Source organism: Giraffa tippelskirchi, chromosome 1 (genome assembly GCF_054371585.1).
Source record: "Giraffa tippelskirchi isolate mGirTip1 chromosome 1, T2T-mGirTip1v1.2.pri, whole genome shotgun sequence".
Classification (NCBI taxonomy): domain Eukaryota; kingdom Metazoa; phylum Chordata; class Mammalia; order Artiodactyla; family Giraffidae; genus Giraffa; species Giraffa tippelskirchi.
The window spans coordinates 22,953,373-22,973,487 of NC_137275.1; the positions used below are offsets into that span (position 1 = coordinate 22,953,373).

Below are 20,115 nucleotides of genomic sequence, written 5' to 3' on the forward strand. Positions count from 1 at the left end.
CAATTTAAAAAAATTCTGTGAAGTAGTACCAGGTGGTTATAATACCTAATTTTCTTGTTGTTGATGTCTTCCATTGTGAAATTGGAAATCTCTGAGAGTTCTTCCACCTCAGGTCCTGAGGTTTTTAAGAGAGCACCATACATGGGCAGAGAAGTTATCTGAATCCAGATCTCTGGGTCGAAGGAAAAATCATCCTAATCAAGCAAACATGATACAAGACATGAATGCACATTTGCCGGAAGATATATTTTCAGTAAAGATTACGGGTGCTCCTTTTTCTGCTAAATGAAAAATCTCCTTAAGCAATACCATGTTAAACTGCATGAAAATCCCTCTATTTATTCCTCCTAAAATGTCTCTTTGACAGTCGTCTTTGAAGAGTAGCTCAAGATAATAGTGGGAAATGCACTATGGAGCATAAAAGAAAGAAAGAAAGAAAGACCTATGGTTACTGTAAGAGCCACACAAGGTTTTGTTTTAATTACAAGCATCTAGTGAAGTGCAAAACATGGTCAGATATATAAGTCATTCTTCTAGAAACACAGTTGTAGGCTTCTTCTAGAGTTTCTTAGTACAGTTTGCTTTTTAGAAAAAGGTAAAATTTTTGGAAATAGGTAAAACTCCACTCTAACATATGATGACAATGATTTAAAAATTCAGTGAAATGAAGAATGGAAGGTAAGGACTCACTTTATTTTATTTTTTTTAAATAAATTTATTTATTTTAGTTGGGGGCTAATTACTTTACAATATTGTAGTAGTTTTTGCCATACATTGACATGAATCAGCCATGGGTTTACATGTGTTCCCTTTTCTGGACCCCCCTCCCACCTCCCTCCCCATCCCATCCCTCTGGGTCATCCCATTGCCCCAGCCCTGAGCATTTGTCTCATGCATCGAACATGGAATGGTTTTCTGTTTCACATATGATAATATACATGTTTCAATGCTGTTCTCCCAGAACGTCCCACCCTCACCTTCTCCCTCAGAGTCCATAAGACTGTTCTATGCATCTGTGTCTCTTATTCTGTCTCGCATATAGGGTTATCGTTACCATCTTTCAAATTCCATACATATGCATTAGTATACTGTATTGGTGTTTTTCTTTCTGGCTTACTTCACTCTGTATAATGGGCTCCAGTTTCATCCATCTCAATAGAACCGATTCAAATGTATTTTTTTAATGGCTGAGTAATATTCCATTGTGTATATATACCACAGCTTCCTTATCCATTCGTCTGCTGATGGACATAGTCCACACAATAAAAAGTTTTAGTTTAACAGAAAAATTTAAGAAGTATTATGAATTTCATTCTGACCAAGCCTATGCATGCTCAACCTCTGAGATGCCCAATCTTAATGAAGACTATTCATTTCCCTTTCCTCTGCACTGTTTATTTACTGAGAAATAAAATTGGCTTCCTGTTTCTACGTGGACAATAACTGAATGTCTTAACAAACAATTTCTTCTTTCTTCAAGGATATTTTTGGAAATATCTAGAAGGGAGGCAACATCTTCTTGGAAAGATCCCCTGAGTCATTCATCTTTTAGACCAGCTGACTGTGAACATGAGGGCACTCTACACTTTACCACAGCAACAATGAAGATAAATATTGCATGACCAAGTATACTTTCACATGCAAACTTGCGTGGCTAAGTTGTACAGTTAGCAGAGGTCAGAGATCAGAAATGTGAGCGTGGCTGCCTGGTGATCTGGGGGAGCAGGTTTTGATCAGTTCTCATTTCTATCCTTGGGGACCTTTTTAAGTTGGCAGTTCAGAGCCTCAAGGCAAGATCATAGAATTTTCCATATTTCCTCACATCACTTGACAGTAACAAGGAGGGAAACTCAAATTTATTGAAGCTGTAAAACTTCAGAAAACAGCCCCTAAATTTATACTTTAAAAGTTTCTCTATTTTCCTTCATGGGTTATCAAATACAACATGCAGGCTTCCAAAAGACTACTTGCTATAATATCACTGTGAGTAGCCTCTGAGGGGGAATTTTTAAAAGATAGCTGAGAGTTCTAAGGTACTGTGTTCTAAGATGGTGATAAACTACAAGGACAGAGCTCCTGGCTCTTGATGAGAATGAACAGCTTCTAAATTCCACATTGGCAAATCTGGCAAAGAAATGCTTATCTCATGTCAGGCCCAACTTATTCTAATTTTTCAAATCTCAAGAGACTGCTGGGTTTGAAACAGTGTGAAATCAGCTGGATTTTTTTTCTGAATGCTGACATTGTTTAAAGAAAATTACTACTTTGAGATATCCAAGATACTGTGGGTGAAAAATTCTTAAGAACATAGACCTTGACTTTGTGTAATTTTTCTACTCGAAGACCTTATCCATTTTGTGTTAATTCACTTTTTCATTTCCTTTTTATTATCTATACATCTATTGACACACCATTCAACACAAGGATGAGAACTTTGATGATTAACATTTTATGCTCCTCTTTCATCCTGTCCCTGGTTTTACCATCACACCATGGATCTTGCTTTTTTACTTCCTAGAATCTCTTGGTATAGTTTGATATATTATTGTAAAGTTGTTGTTGTTGTTGTTGTTACTCAGTCCTGTTGGATTCTTTGCAACCCCATGGACTGCAGCATGCCAGGCTTCTCTGTCCTTCACTATCTCCCAGAGTTTGCTCAAACTCACATCCATTAAGTTGGTGATGCCTCCAACCATCTTATCCTCTGTCACCCCCTTCTCTGCCTGCCCTCAATCTTTCCCAGTATTAGGGTCTTTTCCAATGAGTTGGCTCTTCACATCAGGTAGCCAAAGTATTGGAGATTCAGTATCAGCCTTCGAATGAATATTCAGGATTGATTTCCTTTAGGATTGACAGGTTTGATCTTGCTATCCAAGGGACTCTCAAGAATCTTTTCCAGTACCATAGTTTGAAAGCATCAATTCATTGGTACTCAATGGTGAGAGTTATAGTCCAACTCTCACATTCATATGTGACTACTAAGAAAGCCATAGCTTTGATTATACAGAACTTTGTTGGCAAACTACCGTAAAGTAGTTGTAATATTTTTTAAAATGTATGAAAAGGGAGTTAGACCCTCCTCTTGTGGGACTTCTTTTTCTTTCCCTCAATAGAAGACTGCTAAGATCCACGATTTTATTTTCCATGATCCATGATTTATATCCTTTTCACTCAGTAGAAGACAGTTAAGATCTTTATTTATTTTCTTAGGCTCCAAAATCACTGGAGATGGTGACTACAGTCATGAAATTGAAAGGCGCTTGCTCCTTGGAAGAAAATGTATGACAAACCTAGACAGTATATTAAAAAGCAAAGACATTACTTTGCTGATAAAGGTCCATCTAGTCAAAGCTATGGTTTTTCCAGTAGTCGTGTATGGATGTGAGAGTTGGACCATAAAGAAAGCTGAATGCCGAAGAATTGATGCTTTTGAACTGTGGTGTTGGAGAAGACTCTTGAGAGTCCCTTGGGTTGCAACATCAAACCAGTCAATCCTAAAGGAAATCAGTCCTGAATGTTCACTGGAAGGACTGATGCTGAAGCTGAAACTCCAATACTTTGGCCACCTGATGTGAAGAACTTACTCCTTAGAAAAGACCCTGATGCTGGGAAAGACTGAAGGCAGGAGCAGAAGGGGACCACAGAGGATGAGATGGTTGGATGGCATCACTGACTTGATGGACGTGCATTTGAGTAAGCTCTGGGAGTTGGTTATGGACAGGGAAGCCTGGTGTGCTGCAGTCCATGGGGTCATGAAGAGTCAAACATGACTGAGCAACTGAACTGACTGAAAGATCCATGAATATTGTTTTATGAATATATTGTTTATCTCTTCTGAATGTTCTCTAGTATTCCACAGAGTAAGTATCTCCAAATTATCTGTTATTCCATTTGTTGATGCTGATAGACATTGGGCTTGTTTCAATATTTTTGCTACTACAAAATAGTGTTACTGTTATTACAAATAGTGCTTCCCTGATAGCTCAGTTGGTAAAGAATCCACCTGCAATGCAGGAGACCCTGGTTCAATTCCTGGGTTGGGAGGCTCCCCTGGAGAAGGGATAGGCTACCTACTCCAGTATTCTTGGGCTTCCCTTGTGGCTTGCTGGTAAAGAATCTGCCTGCAATGTGGGAGACCTGGGTTTGATCCCTGGGTTGGCAAGATCCCCTGGAGAAGAGAAAGGCTACCCACTCCATTATTCTGGCCTGGAGAATTCCATGTACTGTATAGTTCATGGGGTCCCAAAGAGTTGGACACAACTGAGTGACTTTCACTTTCATAGCTGTGTGTACTCTTGTGTATATTCTTGTGCATAGCTTTTATACCTGTGAAAGTCTCCCTTGGAAAGGAATCCAGGAGAGGAATGGTTAGGGAACATGAACATTCATCATTACAAGACAATGTCAAATTCCTTCCCAGAGTGGTTGTTCTAATTTACAGCTCCATCATAAAAGAACCTCCTGTAGATCCATTTCCTCTCTGACATTTGGCATTTTCATATTTTAAAATTTTTGCCAGTTGAATTGGTACTAACAAGCATACAGTCTTTGCCTGCATTTCCTGATGTCTAAAAAGGTGAGTGTCTCTTATCTTTACTGGCCCTATGGATTCTTCTTCTGAAATTCCTGCTCATGTCTCCTGTTCATTTTTCAAATGGATTCTCTTTCTCCTCTTGATTGGCAGATGTTCTTTTTCTTTTCTTTGTTATCTTTGGTCCAATGTGTTGTACATATCTTTTTCCAGTTTGTAAGTAGTTCTTTTTTTATTTATGGTGTGTTTCGGAGAACATAAATTTTAATTTTAATATAATCAAATTTTCAATCTTTTCTTTATAGTTAGCATTTTCTGTTTGTAGTTTAAGAAATTCTTCCTTTTCCCATTATCATGAAAATATTCACTTATACCCTACAAAGAATTGTACAATTTTACTTATGACATTTAAGGACTTGATGTGCTATGATTAATATCTGTCTAGGGTGTGAGGCAGCAGTACAAGTTCTTGCTTTCTTTTTAATATGAATAATAATTTGTGAAGATTCATGTTTCAAATAGTTTCTCCCACTTCCACCAATCTGGTTGCTATACCTGTTTTATTTTACAGTCCCAAGTGTGAGTCTGTTTCTAGACTCTCTAGTATATACCAGTGTGGACTGCTTTAAATAGTGCACGTTTATATCAAATCCTGATATCTGATAGGGCAAACCCCTGCCCTATCATTCGTTTTCAGAATTTTGGCCTTTTGTTGTTCTTTAAACATTATAGACACCTTCCCAGGTGGTGCTAGTGGTAAAGAACCCACCTGCCAATGCAGGAGACGTAAGAGACTTGCCTTCAATCCCTGGGGTGGAAAGATCCCTAGAGGAGGGCATGGTAACCCACTCCAGTATTCTTGCCTAGAGAATCCCATGGATAGAGGAGCCCGGCAGGCTACAGTCCATAGGGTTGCAAAGAGTCAGACGCGACTGAAGCGACTAAGCATGCATGGATACATTATAGAATCAGCTTATCAAGATCATTAAAAGGTCGCTGAACTTTTGACTAGAACTCAGTCAAATGCAAAGAGCATGTTGTGGGAGAATTGACATCTTTTTGATACTAAATATTCCTATGAATATGGCATCTCCTAGTGTTTTTAAAAATGTTTGCCAATTAAATATTACAATTTTCCCTGTAAAAGTATTACCTGGTTTTTGTTAGATTTAGTCCAAGGAATATAACTTTTGTGATGCTATTTTAAGTGGCATCATCTTTTTAGCTATATGCACTGGTTATTTTTTCCTCTTATATAGAAATGCTATTGTTCTGTTGATCTTCTATCCAAGCCCTTGCTAAATTCTTTTATTTCTGAAACTTTGCCAAGACATTCCTTTGGATTTTCTTTATAATCAGTAATATCATCAATTTTCCCTAGAAGCTACACATCTTTTGTTACATTTATACATATGCAATGTATATTATGTATGTTATGTAATATTATACATAATACATATTATATTAAGTATATTATGTAATATTATTATAGCTGGTTTGTTTTGAATTAGTATATTTTTGACTAGTGCATAGCAATTCTATTAGCTATTTAAGATTAATCTTCTATCATCCTCTCCACATTACAAATAAGAAAACTGAGCCCTAGGGAGTTTAACAACGTGTCAAGGGTTCTTACACTAGTAAAAGTGGTAAGCTTGGATGAGAACCCATTCATTTTAACCATAAAGCCCTCACCTCACATCCCTTGCCTACTCGTTTCCTTGCAGTACATAGCAAATTGTGTACAGGAAACCACCATTAAGAAGCAAGTCACACAGAATTCCATTTTTGTCTTTTGTTTCTCCTGACGTCATTTCACCTTCTTGCAGTTCATGATACTGTAATTAAGAACAGGCTCACATGTTCCTTTCCTTTATAGTCTGGGTTTCCCCAGTGGTTCAGTGGTAAAGAATCTGCCTGCAACGCAGGAGATACAGGAGACGTGGGTTTGATCCCTGGGTCAGAAAGATTCCCTGGAGAAGGGAATGGCCACCCACTCCAGTATTCTTACTGGGAAAATCCCACGGACAGAGGAGCCCGGCAGGCTACAGTCCATGGGGTTGCAAAGAGTCAGACGCGACTGAAGCGGCTGAACACAACACACAACACAGCTGCCCCATTTATGACCAAGGTTTCGGATGGCTTTTCCAACTTTCCTGGATGTTCACAGCAAACTCACTAACTATGCATACCTAGAAAAATCTTCCCCATGACATTAAGTAAAAAATTCTTCCACAACACTCAGAGAAAGTTAGTATTAATAAATAACTTAGCGAAGTCTTTAAAATATGCTATGCTTTCAGTGAGCTAGAATAATTCTTTTGGAGTCTTCTTTCTGCTCCAGTGGGTAAATTCACATTCAACCAATTTCTGAAAATACATGTTCAGTTGCCAATGGGCTTGCATTTTGATCCGCAGCTCATAATATGCACTTAATGGGGAGGAACTGCTCCTGGAATCCTATTTTGGTCTGTCAAACATTTTTCAAGCCTTGGTGATCTATTGATTAAATCGGTATTCATAAATTTTTATGAATTCGTGTTTCATAAGACTCAAAAGGCCATAAACTAGGGTATGAATCACCTGTCAATTTAAAAACAAAGTCAAAGGTGTTCTGAAACTATACTAGACCCACGAGAAGAATCAGGGTGGAAACCAGTTTCCCATAAGTTAAGAAAAGACAATTTTAGGGGAAAATCTGTGCAAAAGCAATTGAAGCAATTGTTCCCAGGCCAATGCTTTATCTTACATGCTACTATTCAGGCCTAGATTTTATAGCCATATTCTTCGGCTCAGAAAAGGATTACATAAAACTATATAGTAATTTTTTAAAAGGCCAGGTTATTGGAGGAAATTTTAAGATTAGCAAAGGAAAAATTCAATACTAAGAGTGATTATCATTCAGATAATCATTCTTATTTCAGCGTATTTGTCAAAACTACTCATTAGGACTTTTACACGGAGAGTTTATGTTCACAACATACTTACATGAAAAGTAAAATTAATTATCCTCATTATCCTTAGCTCCAGAGGTAAAGTCAAGGAAAGAAGTTGAGCTTAATTAACCAGGATCACATATCAAATTAAGATCAGATTAGTGGAAAAAACAACAAAGTTTCTGAATCTACCCTTGGTCCCTGCTTCTCGGGGGCACGGAATGGAGGGTGAGTCAGGAATCCTGCCAAACAAGCGTGCCAGCATTCGGCCCAGAGCTGGACCTGAGACAAACGCTGGTGAGACGTGGGCTTTCTCTCAAAAAAGTGGGCTATGAAATACCATAACATATCAGTCATTGATGGGTAAATTCTTCTAAGTTGCTCTTTCTCTAAAATTCCCATTTGAAATACTATGGAGGGAGCTTAAAATATGGGAACTTGGATTTTTTGATATTGTTGCTGTTTCCTAGTGCAAATTACCCATCCTTACCCATTGCCAGTGTGTTTTCATCTATGTTCTGCTCATTCACTTGTCTGCTAGGGAAGCAGTGGGAGCAGCGGGAATAAAGAGCATCACTATTGCAAAGAACAGAATGATAGGGAAGCTGACAAAAAGTTCTTTTATGGCCATATACCGGATGGCCCAAATGTTCAGCCACGGCATTACTTTCTAGTCAACCTGATCAGAGGGTGCAGTGGACAAAGAGACAAATGAAAGAACTTACCACATAAGCCAGGTGCGACCGAGTGATCACAGCTGTGCTTTTACTGGCAACCGTGATGCTCAGAGAGGCGCCGGCAGCCAGTCGGGGCCCTTGGGCCTTGGCCGGTGATACCTCCACCCTCACGTCCACTGTTGTGGCTGAAAGGCCGTCTGTGACTGAGATCTCCATGCTGTCCTCCCGGGCAGACGAGCCATCGTGTAGATATCGCAGGACATTTTTCTCTACATCCTCATACGTGAAAGTGTCACCTTTCAAGAACAAAACAAATTGCAAAAAACCAATAACTTCTGGGAACAATGCTTTTCATTTCCATAACACCTTTGTTCTCAGGATTTCAAAGCACATACAGGATCATAAACCCTGGGAGTTGTAAGCTAATCAGTTCAACCATCCACTCAACGTAAGATTCCCTTTACACCACCCTTGAAAAGGGTTCTTTAGCCTGTCCTTCAACATGGCTTAAGGTGGGAGGCTCACTGTTTTACAAGGGAGCTAATTCCACTGGAGATAACTCTAAAATTTTTTTAAAGCTTTAAATTAGATGGAGCCAAAATCTGCCTCTCTAAGCTCCAGTCTTCACTGTTTCATTCTAGACAATACAGGGTATGCTTCTATTCTTTATGATAGCCCTTCTAAAATCTAATCATGATACTGATGATTAGAGTGAGCAGGCTACCTGTGGCCATGGGCCCTGGTGACCCAGCTGTGTACTTAATAAGCACGCCATGCTGTGGAGGCTTCCGAAGCTCAAAGAGGAGTTCTTCAGGCACTGTCTCCGTGTCTTGTACTACCAACCGAAGTTCTGTAGTCAGGAGAACAGAGTGTGGTGAGAAGCTGTGTATATTAACAACCATATACTCCACATACAGTAAAGCCCCAGGCTTCCAACCCCAGGCTGGAAGCCATGTTGTGGGAAACCTGACGGTTACAAGAAAATGCTAAATTGAATCGACTACAAGAGAGAGAAAACGTAATACAGTCAATTCACAAATTGTAAGTAGGTTCTTCAAGAGTTTACTTATGAGTTGGTAGTTCCAAATTCAAAACACCTTTTTTCTTCCATACAAATGAGGCAATGGCAGGCCACAAAAAGGTCAGTCCTGACTGACTAGGTAGGTTTTCTTCCATAAAATACTCATGGAAGTTGTTTTTGCTTATTATTGTTTCTTCCCTTTTCCTTTCTCCGAATCTATAGAGGAGCCAGCTTATTTTAATAATGGTTGCTCTGGCCATCGCATCACAAGAGAAGGAGTGGGGCAGAAGAGACAGTTATCTTTATATCTATAACTTGTTAATAAGTTGGATGATAATTCACTTTAGGCCAATACTGATGTGTAGAAACTGGATAAGGATGTATAAGAACATACCTTACAAAAATCAAAATATCCACTCTTCCCTTTTCAGATGTTCTTGGTAAAAGAATAAACTTCTAAAGAGTAAGTATACTAATAGGTAAATAAAATCACATATAAAACACTTGGGTCAACTCTAGCTCTTCACAACTTCTGAAGGTTACTGTGATCTGCCACTCCTGTTACTTTTCCCTTTCTCAGTAGAAAACAAGGGCAGCCATTGAAACCATTTCCCTCAGGTTTCTTCTCTGCTCTCTGTTACTTTATATTTTAGTGATGGCAACAAATCAAACTCCTGGAGCCTGGAAAATGAATTCAGTGTTGCATTCCATCACTGAGCACTGGCCTCTGAAGCTTTTATTTCCTTCTCTCTGTTGCTTCCATTTGCATGGAAATGGCCAAAGGGACTGCTATCGATGAGAAAGCATGCAACTTTCGGAAGAGAAGGTCACTACTTTTTGGTAACCATGAAGAGGTTTAAACAGGGACTGTTAAGTGAAATATGGTTCTACCTCCACAGCCATTTTCTTGCTGGTTCCCAGTTCTTACCTATAGAAGTGCTGCCTCCTGGGCTGACCTCAAGCAGAGGAGCTGTGACCTGGAACACTGGTGGGTGCTGATCAGTGCGAAGTAAGTGAATGGTGAGGGCCATCTCTGGACTTGTGTGCTCTCCATCAGAAACTAGAAAGGGCACACACACACACACACACACAGGCATAAATCACCTTGTAGTCTGGTCACCTTTAGGCAAGTTCTATAAGTTTGTAGCTAGAAGTTTTTTTTAGATTACCTCAACACTCTGAAGAGATGCTTACAAATGGAAAGAATAAGGCAGCAAGTTAAGATACTATGAGCTATTCCACAAAGCTCTTTCTACTGAATAACAAAGAGGCTAAAGGACCATAATAACACAGTCATTTTAAGAAGCAACTTTCACAACAAGGTGATATTGATAAATGTTAGTGGAAAGTAAAACAACATACACACTCACAGGTAATGCCGATAAAAGCTTTTATTTGTGGAATTATTGTAGATCCAATTCGTTTTTCCAGTGTTCCAGAGAAATACTTTTTCAAGAAATCTCTTTTAGAAATAATGTGTCTATGTCTCAGTAGAAAATAATTTTTTAAAAGGATAGAAATGTCTACACAAATAATTCTAACAGTATTTATTTGGAAGCAAGCAGACCCGTTTTTACCTGGTCATTATGTCCAATGCAATAAGTGGAAGACATCTTTGTGAATAAAGCAGTGACCTTAAGATTTTATTTGGATTACCTGAGACATCCAAGTGAAAGCTGATCACTGGAGGGAAATGAAAGCAGAGTTGCCAGACCTTTGATTCTTATTTCCATTTTTCCATACCCAACATGCCTTCCCTTCTCCAAAAGTCAGGTTTGTAGGAATACCCGCACCGCAGACTCATCAATGGGTTTATATGCAGTGCCTACTGAAAAAACTTCACTATTGATACTTTAAATGTGTGGTCTGCTTATACATGGGTTCGTTACAAGAAACTTGTTTGCTTTTCTACTTTCTCCTGGACTCAGTAACAAGTCAGTGGGAATCTGACCTCTATTTCAGCCAAGTAAAACATCACTTAGAGACTCCTGCTAACGAGTCCATAGAGGTTTTAGGTTTGTCTTTTCCTTGAGAACACAACTAAAAGATATGGTTGGATTTTACAAGGTCTGTTCCATGTCCTTAGAGAAGTCCAGAAATAGCCCTCCTGAAGGAGAGACAACATTATCCCTGGGGGAATGACGGTTTTATTATGACTGTGGTCATTTGGTCAAATGTCAAAGTTATTGCATCTGCTTCTTTGAATTCAATCTTTCGTGCTCTCTGGATGGCCAGAGATAGGGATCAATGATTCTTCTTTTTTTTTCCCTTAATGTTTCCTCTATTTTTCTTTAGATTTTTATGTGGACCATTTTTTAAAAGTATTTACTTTATTTGTTACAATATTGCTTCTGATTTATGTTCTGGTGTTTTGGCCATGAGGCATATGGGATCTTAGCTCCCTGACCGGGGATCAAACCCTTACCCCCTGCACTGGGAGGTGAAGTCCTAACTATTGGACCACCAGGGAAGGCCTGGGACGAATGACTCTTAATTTTTGGAAGCTTGAGGACAAGCGTACCAACTTTTCCATAAATTTCAGTGGATTCAGGATTCTCTGAAGTGCTTGGAATGTAAATTAAGAAGGCCTTTTTTTAAATATAAATAATTGCAAAATATAATTTTTTAATGTTTTACATTGATTTTTTTTTTGGAAGTGAGGAGCACCTTTGGGAGCCTTCACCATCCTTACCCTACAGAAGAGGAGGAAAGACTGAAAACTTAAACAGCTTTGGTCATATCACACAACTATCGGTGTTACCAAGATATATCCTTGCCTCTATAAGTAAACAGAGGAAAGTTATTTTTTAGTACAAATTTGTGCATGCTTAGTTGCTCAGTCATGTCTGACTCTTTGCGACCCTATGAACTGTAGCCCACTAGGTCCTCTGTCCATAGGATTTCTCAGGGAAGAATACTGGAGTAGATTGCCATTTCCTTCTCCAAGGGGATTCTCCCCACCCAGGGATCGAACCCACATCTGTTGTGTCTCCCGCATTAGCAAGCGGATTCTTTACCACCAAGCCACGTGGGAAGCCCAGTACAAATTACCTAACAACAAAATATACCATGATGGTGCAGGGCTTTACAAGCAAACGTAAGAACTTACAATCAAAACATTAATTGCATGTCTACCCCTCTCTTTAAACAACGTTTTTGATTTCTCTGAGAAATAGTCAAACTGTTTCTGGTCTCATACTTTTTAGATTGGCTCCTTTCACTAAAGGTCTACACAAAAAATCTGTACACAGATGGTTACAGCAGCTTTATTCATAATTGCCCAAACTTGGAAGCACCCAAAATGTCCTTTAGCAGGTGAATGGATAAATAAACTATGGTTCAGCTAGACAATGGAATATCAACTCAACACTAAAATAAACGAGCTACCAAGTTATGAAAAGACATAGAGGAATCTTAAATGCATACTACTAAGCAAAAGAAGCCAGTCTAAAAAGTATGAGTTCAACTATATGATATTCTGAAAAGAGTAAAACCATGGAAGGCAATAAAAAGAATAGTGTTTGCCAAAGAGGGGAAGTAGAGGTTGCAGGGGAGGCATAAGCAAAGCACAGAAAAATTTCAGGGCATTACAGTATCAACTCTGTGTGATACAATGATGGATAAATGCCATACATTGGTCTAAAACCATAGGATGCAAAATAACAAGAGAGAACTCTAGAGTAAACTCGACTTTGGGTGATTATGTGTCAGTGTTCATTTATCCTTGGTGAAAAACGTACCATTCTAGTGACTTACGCTGACAACTGGAGAGGCTAAGCTATGCATGTGCTGGGGCAGGGGCACAGGGAAAATGTCTATACCTTCCTTTCAATTTTGTTGTAAAGCTAAAACTGCTCTAAAAAAAACTCTAAAATAAAATTTTTTTTAAATCACTGAACAGTAAAATAAAGGAACCTCAGGCAGAAACAAGAAAAATTAATTTAAGGTCAGCCCAAGGTCTATTTATTTTACTCTGTATAATAAGTTCATGGATCATTTAACTTAAAGTCCTGGGGAAGTTAATAGTTAACCCCTTCACCTATTCAAGTTTTCAGATTAGTATTGAGACTTAAAATCTAAACTGGCACACTACAATGATACTTGTTTGTTTTTCATGACCAGAACACATACAGACCACAGTAAACTCAGAAAAGTCAGAAACTTGTATTAAAATTCTGGTTGTACTGTTTATCAGGTATAGAGACATGGGCAGATTACTACTATTATGATCCTTAGTTTTCTCAGCTTTAAAATGCTAAAATAAAACCTATATTTACAATATTGCTATAAGGCTTAAATATGACAAGAAATATTACAAATTGTTTTATAATCAAGAAGTCTAGAAACGAGCTGACAATGGGTTCTTTTCAACAATGACACAATATAGAAAAAGAAATAAAAGGTATCCACATCAGAATAAAATAAAATTGTTAGTATTTGCAGATGAAATATTATATATAGAAAACCTTAACAATGTCACCAAAAAACTGAGAGAATGAATAAAGGAATTCAGTAAAGTTGCAGGATACAAAATCAATACACAAAAATCTGTTGCATTTTGTACACTAATAACAAACCATTAGAAAGGAAAATTAAGAAACTAACCTCGTTTAGAGTTGTATCAAAAAATCAAAAATGTAGGGATAGGCTTATTAAAGGAAGTGAAACACCTGTAATATGAAAACTATATGACACCAGTGAGAGAAACTAAAGACACAAATACATGGAAAGATATTTCCTGATCATGAATTAGAAGAATTAATATTGTCAAAAATTGGTTTCCCTGGAGGGTCTTCACACATTTTGTTTTGAGGTTGCAAAAAGTCAGACATGACTTAGAAATTGAACAACAACAACAATATGGTGATTATAATCATTAATCATTAATAATATCATTTGGCATATTTGAAAGTTGATAAGAGAATAAAGTTAAAGTTTTTATCACAGGAAAAACATTTACTAACTTTACATGGTGACAGATGTTAACTACACTTATTATGGTGGTCATTTCACAGTATATACAAATATCACTCCTTATGTTGTACACCTGAAATGTTATACATCAACTATGTTTTACATACATACATATGCATCAATTAAATCTTAAAAAATATTAAAAAGTAAAAAAAAAATGATGGAAGACTACAATTTACTGTTGCTTCAAGTGTGATTTTTCAGCCCTCAAAGAACAAATGAATATCTGAGAATTTTAGGGAGATGACATTCTCCCCCACCAACATTTAGCCCTACATGAACTATAATAGGACATGTGGATGGTTGACTCTAACGAAATAGTCAATCCCAAGGAAAGAGCAATCTATGGATGCCATTTATGGTCAATCACCTTCACTCTAGACCTATATAAGAAAGTGAGTCTCTATTTCACATCAGCATAGATGCCAGTTCTGATTCTGTTTTTCTATTGCACTTCGAATTAAAACTAGGATGCTGACATCTTTCACACACACCTATCACAACTCACTCTCTGGGTCATAACACTTTTGTTGCCAGTAGCAAAGCATTCAGTGAAAGGCTCTATTTAAGACTATGAAAAGTGAAAATGTTAGTCGCTCATTGTGTCCAACTCCTTTAGACCTTCTGGACTATAGCCCGCCAGGCTCCTCTGTCTATGGAATTCTTTAGGCAAGAATGCTGGAGTGGGTAGCCATCCCCTTTTCCAGGGGATCTTCCTGATCCAGAGATCAAACCAGGGTTTCCTGCATTGCAGGCATATTCTTTATCATCTGAGCCACCAGGGAAGCCCATTCAAGACTGTATACAATAACAATTAATTAGCTGAGCGTCACATAGGGATGATTATAGGCATGCTTCAGAGATATTTCAGGTTTAGTTCCAGACCACTGTAATAAAGTGAATGCTATAATAAAGCAAGTCACATGAAGTTTTTGGCTTCCTAGTGTATATAAAAATTGTTTATACTACATTGTAGGCTAATAAGTGTGCCATAGCATTATGTTAGGCATTATGCATGTACATTAAAAAATAATGTATATATCTTAATTAGAAAAATAATTTATTGCTAAATATGCTAGCCATCATCTAAGCCTCCAGAGAATTATAATCTTTTATGCTGGTGGAGGACCTTGCGTCAATGTGGATGGCTGGTGACTGATTATGGTGGTGGTTGCTGAAGGTTGGGATGGTGGTGGCAATTTCTTAAAATAAGACAATGAAGTTTGCTGTATTGATTGAGTCTTTCTTTTGCAAAAGATTTCTCTGTAGCACACAATGACAGCATCTTATCCACAGAATATCTTGAAAACTGGAGTCAGTCTTCTCAAACCCTGATGCTGCTTTATCAACTAAGCTTTTTGTAATATTCTAAATCCTTTGTTGTCATTTCAGTAATCTTTGCAGCATCTTCAATAGGAGTACATTTAATCTCAAGTGACCACTTTCTTTGTTAATCCATAAGAAACAACTAGAATCAAGGTTGCTGGGAGAAATATCAATAACCTTAGTTATGCAGATGACACCACCCTTATGGCAGAAAGTGAAGAACTAAAGAGCCTCTTGATGAAAGTGAAAGAGGAGAGTGAAAAAGTTGGCTTAAAGCTCAACATATAGAAAACTAAGATCATGGCATCTGGTCCCATCACTTCATGGCAAATAGATGGAGAAATAGTAGAAACGGTGGCTGACTTTATTTTTTGGGGTTCCAAACTCACTGCAGATGGTGACTGCAGCCATGAAATTAAGACACTTACTCCTTAGAAGGAAAGTTATGACCAACCTAGATAGTATATTAAAAAGCAGAGACATTACTTTGCCAACAAAGGTCCATCTAGTCAAGGCTATGGTTTTTCCAGTAGTCATGTATGGATGTGAGAGTTGGACTATAAAGAAAGCCGAGCACCGAAGAATTGATGCTTTTGGACTGTGGTGTTGGAGAAGACTCTTGAGACTCCCTTGGACTGCAAGGATATCCAACCAGCCCATCCTAAAGAAAATCAGTCCTGAATGTTCATTGGAAGGACTGGTGTTGAAGCTGAAACTCCAATTCTTTGGCCAACTGATGCGAAGATCTGACTCATTTGAAAAGACTCTGATGCTGGGAAAGATTGAAGGTGAGAGGAGAAGGGGACAACAGAGGATAAGATGGTTGGATGCATCACTGACTAATGGACATGAGTTTGAGTAAACTCTGGGAGTTGGTGATGGACAGGGAGGCCTGGCGTGCTGCAGTCCATGGGGTCGCAAAGAGTCAGACACAACTGAGCAACTGAATTGAACTGAAGAAACAACTCACTCATTAAAGTTTTATCATGAGATAGAAGCAATCAGACATATCTGCCACCCTACTTCTGATTTTCAGTTCAGTTCAGTTCAGTCGCTCGGTCTGTCTGACTCTTTGCGACACCATGAATTGCAGCACGCCAGGCCTCCCTGTCCATCACCAACTCCCGAAGTTTACACAAACTCATGTCCATCGAGTCGGTGATGCCATCCAGCCATCTCATCCTCTGTCGTCCCCTTCTCCTTCTGCCCCCAATCCTTCCAGCATCAGGGTCTTTTCCAGTGAGTCAACTCTTCGCATGAGGTGGCCAAAGTATTGGAGTTTCAGCTTCAACATCAGTCCTTCCAATGAACACCCCGAATTGATCTCCTTTAGGATGGACTGGTTGGATTTCCTTGCAGTCCAAGGGACTCTCAAGAGCCTTCTCCAACATCACAGTTCAAAAGCATCAATTCTTCGGCGCTCAGCTTTCTCACATCCATACATGACTACTGGAAAAACCATAGCCTTGACTAGATGGACCTTTGTTGGCAAAGTAATGTCTCTGCTTTTTAATATGCTATCTAGGTTGGTCATAACTTTCCTTCCAAGGAGTAAGCATCTTTTAATTTCATGGCTGCAGTTACCATCTGTAGTGATTTTGGAGCCCAAAAAAATAAAGTCTGACACTGTTTCCACTGTTTCCCCATCTATTTCCCATGAAGTGATGGGACCAGATGCCATGATCTTCGTTCTCTTGTTATTTCCATATCTGCAGTTACTTCCTCCACTAAAGTCTCAAACCCCTCAAAGTCATTCAAGAAGGTTGGAATGAACTTCCTTCAAACTCCTGTAAATGTTGATATTTTGACCTCTTCCCACAAATGAATGTTCTTAATGACATCTAGAATGGTGAATCCCTTCCAGAAGGCTGTCAATATATTTTGCCCAGATCCATTCCAGGAATCCCTATCTATGTTACATATAGCATCACAAATTGTATATTTTACATAATAAGACTGGAAAGTCAAAACTACTCCTTGATCTATGGGTTGCAGAATGGATGCTATGTTAACAGGCGTGAACACAACGTTAATCTCATTGTACATCTCCATCAGAGCTCTTTGGCACTAGACATATTGTCAATAAGAAGCAATATTTTGAAAGAAATCATTTTTCCCAAGTAGTAGATCTCAAGACTGAGCTTAAAATATTCAGTAAGCCATGTTGTACACAGATTTGCTGTCATCCAGGCTTTGTTGTTCCATTGATAGAGCACAGATGGAGTAGATTTAGTATCTAATTCTTAAGGGCCCTAGAATTTTTGGAATGGTAAATAAGCATTGGTTTCAATTTAAGGTCACCAGCTGTATTAGCCTTTAATAAGACAGCCTGTCCTTTGAAGCCAGGGACTGACTTCTCCTCTACAGCTATGAAAGTCCTAGATAGCATCTTCTTCTAGCACAAGGCTGTTTCACCTACACTGAAAATTTGTTGTTTAGTGTCACCACCTTCAGGAATAGGCTAAACTAGATCTTCTGGATAACTTGCTGCAGCTTTTATATCAGCACTTGTAGCTTCACCTTGTACTTTCATGTTATTAAGATGGCTTCTTTCCTTAATCCCATGAATCAACCTCTGCTAGCTTCAAACTTTTCTTCTGTATCTTCTCATTTCTCTTAGCTTTCACAGAATGGAGAGTTAGGATCTTGTACTGGATTAAACTTTAGCTTAAGGGAATGTTGTGGTGGTTTAATCTTCTACCCAGGCCATTAGACTTTTTTTCCTGTCAGCAACAAGGCTGCTTTGCTTTCTTATCATTTATTTGTGTTTTCACTGGAGTAGCACTTTTAATTTCCTTCAAGAACTTTTCTGTTGCATTCACAACTTGGGTGTTTGGCACAAGAGACCTAGCTTTTAGCCTATTTTAGCTTTTGACATTCTTTCTTTACTAAGCTTAATTATTTCTAGTTTTTAATTTAAAGTGAGAGATATGTGACTCTTCCTTTCACTTGAACACTTAGAGGTCATTGTAGGGTTATTAATTGGTTTAACTTCAACATTATTGGGTCTCAGGAAATATGGAGGCCCCAAGAGAAGGAGAGAGATGGAGGAATGGCCGGTTGGTGCAACAGACAGAACACACACAGCATTTATTAAGCTTACTGTCTTATATCAGCAAGTTCCTGGTGCCCCCAAAACAATCACAATATTAACATCAAAGATCACCAATCACAAAGTGCCATAACAAATACAATAATAATGAAAAAGTTTGAAATATTACAAGAATGATCAAAATGTGACACAGAGACAGAAAGTAAGCTACTGCTTCTAGAAAAATGCACTGAAAAACTCGTTCTGTGCCGGGTTGCCACAAACCTTCAATTTGTAAAAAAATGCAATATCTGTGAAGCACAATAAAGTGCAATAAAATGAGGTAGGCATGTATGTGCCAATCACTATTTTGGGAACTCTACGCGTGCATGCAAAGTCACTTCAGTAGTGTCCAACTCTGTGCAACCCTATGAACTGTAGCCCACCAGGCTCCTCTGTTCATGGAATTCTCCAGACAAGAATACTGGAGTGGGTTGTCATGCCCTCCTCCAGGGTTTGGAAGCTCTACACATATATAATTATTATTTATTATCCCCATTGATGGATAAGGCAAGGAGGCACAGAAAGGTTAATAAACTTTCTTAAAGCAGGCTGAACCTGAGACAGACTGGAATCAGTCTGAGATCGTAACCATTATTACCTCTTTTTAACAAATAATAGAACAAGTTGAAATTGGGCTTAAAGAACACTAATCTTTCGCACTCTTGGTGGAGCATTTTCCCTACGAATAAAAAGTTGAGCTATCTCTATCTAACTAGCCATGTGATTATTTTAGAAGAAACTTGTGTTATGTAACTTTTAAATAGCTCTTAGAAAATAGCTAAAGTAACAATGAAGAGAGCAAAAAGAAGGTTTCTTAAAAGATTGCAATTAAAATTTTTACCTGTGAAGTGGAATTTCACCGATTCTGGGAGACCTGAAAGAACAGAAGACAGAAAATCAGTATATTGAACATTTAGGGGCCAGAAATGGATGGAAAAAGTATAAAATATTAGGACAGAAGTTAGAAAAATAAATTATTATGGTTTAAGGGAGGCTTCTCTGGTGGCTCAAATGGCAAAAAATCTGTCTGCAACCTGGGTTCAATCCCTAGGTCAGTAAGATCCCCTAGGGAATGGATAGGCTCCAGTGTTCTTGCCTCATGCACAGAGGAACCTGGTAAGCTATAGTCCATGGGGTTTAAGGAAAGACCACCAGATTGTTTGCTAACATTATGTTGAGTTTAATGATGCCAGTACTAATTTTAAGTAACAAAAAGAACCTCAGAGTGTTATAATTTTATATCACAGCAGTGAGAGTGATTTATAATAGATTCATTTAGGTCCCATTTTACCAGTACATAACATCCTAGAAATCAGTAAATGTGGATAATGTCATATATCACTGACAAGGCTTTCAGGTGGGTCAGTTTCACTGTAGAATTGAGTGATGCCTGGGACATTGATTTACACACTGTAACAGCATGAGAGATTTATCTCATGGCATTTATCCTATAGATTATACAGGATACGACTCTGCTCTCTCTAAAAAGGCTCTAGAAACACAAGTGAATATAGTGGATTCGGAAATAACTTCAACCAGGGCTGACATGTTTTCTT

The 20,115-nt window shown here is 38.3% G+C and overlaps 1 protein-coding gene across 1 annotated transcript in view; it reads right to left on the reverse strand.

Moving 5' to 3' along the window:
• Nucleotides 1-20,115, reverse strand: part of FRAS1 (Fraser extracellular matrix complex subunit 1) — a 502,478-nt gene that overhangs the window by 100,412 nt on the left and 381,951 nt on the right. The window contains exons 35-39 of the mRNA XM_081584176.1: nucleotides 19,401-19,433; nucleotides 10,094-10,225; nucleotides 8,869-8,994; nucleotides 8,193-8,440; nucleotides 46-194 (exon numbers count right to left, since the gene is read on the reverse strand). Coding sequence (XP_081440302.1) covers nucleotides 46-194; nucleotides 8,193-8,440; nucleotides 8,869-8,994; nucleotides 10,094-10,225; nucleotides 19,401-19,433 — 688 coding nt within the window. The remainder of the gene's footprint in view (nucleotides 1-45; nucleotides 195-8,192; nucleotides 8,441-8,868; nucleotides 8,995-10,093; nucleotides 10,226-19,400; nucleotides 19,434-20,115) is intronic.